Genomic DNA, 1,833 nt, shown 5'->3' with positions numbered 1-1,833 from the left:
GCTATCGATATCTGATTGTATCCCGAATATCCATCTAAGAAACAAAAGTGCGATCGTCCAGCCAGCCTGTCCAACATTTGGTCAATGAAGGGCAAGGGAAAGTGGTCCTTTCGGGTGGCGGTGTTCAATTTCCGGAAATCCATGCAGATTTGCCACCCTGTGACTGTACGAGTTGAGATCAACTCATTATTGTCATTTTTCACAACAGTTATTCCCCCTTTTTTCGGAACACATTGGACAGGGCTGACCCAATTACTATCAGAGATGGGGAAAATGATTCCTGCATCTAACCATTTGATCACCCCTTTCTTTACAACCTCTTTCATGTTAGGGTTCAGCCTTCGCTGATGTTCCCTGGATGGTCTGTGCCCCTCTGGAAGGTCTTTGCCCCTCTTCCAGGAGAATCTTATGCATACAAAAGGCTGGGTTGATACCCTTTATGTCTGCCATGGTCCAACCAATGGCAGTCTTGTTATCCTTCAGTACCTGTAATAGCTTCTCTACCTGCACATCTAGCAAACAGGATGATATAATAACAGGTAAAATCGAATCAGGGCCTAGGAATGCATACCTGAGGTGTCTGGGAGTGGCTTCAGCTCCAGCTTGGGTGGTTCCTCTATTGATGGCTTGGCTGGAGGAGTGACCCTTTTCTCCAGCTCAAGGGACTCGAACTGAGGTTCCCTTGACCAAAACCCTCGGCCTTCCAGTGCCATAACCCATTCAGCTAACCCCTCACCATCCATTTCTTCTAAATTCGTCAGGCATGCCTCCAATGGATCTTTCACAGTTAGGGTCCTATCATCTTCTTGCAGGATTACATCCACTGCCTCCACTAGAGAGCAATTCGCATATTCGCTGGGTCTCCTCATTGATTGCTGAACATTGAATATGACTTCTTCATCGTTCAATCTCATTTTAAGTTCCCCAGTCTCACAGTCTATCAGTGCTCTCCCAGTGGCTAAAAATGGTCTCCCCAAAATAAGGGGTATCTCCTCATCCACCTGACAATCCAGAATCACAAAGTCTGCAGGGAACACGAACTTCCCCACTTGCACCAGCACATCATCAAGAATACCAGTTGGTCTTTTCACAGTGCGATCAGCCAGCTGGAGCAGCATAGAAGTCGGTCTGGCTCTACCGATGCCCAATTTGGTGTACACTGTCAGCGGCATCAGATTTATGTTGGCTCCTAAATCACATAACTCCTTTGCAAAGGCATAACTCCCTATGGTGCATGGAACAGTAAAGCTACCTGGGTCGGACATCTTTTGGGCCTTTGGTTTTGCTACTACTGCGCTGCAGGTCTGTATCAGAGTTACTGTGGATATATCCTGAAAATCAAACTTCCTTGACATTAAATCTTTCATCATCTTGGCATAACCGGGCATCACCCTCAAGGAATCCATCAATGGAATATTCAAATGGATTTGACGCAGTATCTCCATGAACTTTTTGTATTGGTCTGCCTTCTTTTGCTTGACCAGTCTCTGAGGGAAGGGTGCAGGTATCACCCTTTGGTGCATTGCTGGCTGGCTTCTCTCTATTAGGAATTTCTGGCTCAAGAGGTGTAACCTGTTCTGCAACTTGCTCGGTCTCCTTTTCTTTGCCTTTTTCATCCTAACTCTGCTCAACTACTACTTCAGTGAGTTCTGTTGGTTCTTCTACCTCTAATTGAACTGGAGTAGCTGGTGTAGTATTCTTGCTGGCTTGTGCAATTTCCTGCCCTCTATCTAAATCTCTACCATTCCTGAGACTGACTGCCATCAGCTGATTCGGGTTTTGCTCCTTGGGATTTATGTTCGTATCTGCAGGTAAAGTCCCCGGAGGTACGGT

At 46.2% G+C, this 1,833-nt stretch overlaps 1 protein-coding gene across 1 annotated transcript; it reads right to left on the bottom strand.

Moving 5' to 3' along the window:
* Window positions 1-327: 327 nt before the first annotated feature.
* LOC109222479 lies at window positions 328-1,764 on the bottom strand. The gene is made up of 5 exons (XM_019386834.1): window positions 1,666-1,764; window positions 1,382-1,617; window positions 1,076-1,296; window positions 487-504; window positions 328-443 (listed from the first exon to the last, which is right to left on the bottom strand). Exons 1-5 carry the CDS (start codon window positions 1,762-1,764, stop codon window positions 328-330), a joined length of 690 nt encoding a protein of 229 aa, XP_019242379.1.
* Window positions 1,765-1,833: the final 69 nt, after the last annotated feature.

Source organism: Nicotiana attenuata, unplaced genomic scaffold (genome assembly GCF_001879085.1).
Source record: "Nicotiana attenuata strain UT unplaced genomic scaffold, NIATTr2, whole genome shotgun sequence".
Taxonomy (NCBI): domain Eukaryota; kingdom Viridiplantae; phylum Streptophyta; class Magnoliopsida; order Solanales; family Solanaceae; genus Nicotiana; species Nicotiana attenuata.
The sequence above is the reverse complement of the archived record's forward strand: the minus strand, read 5'-3'. Positions and strand labels throughout refer to the sequence as shown.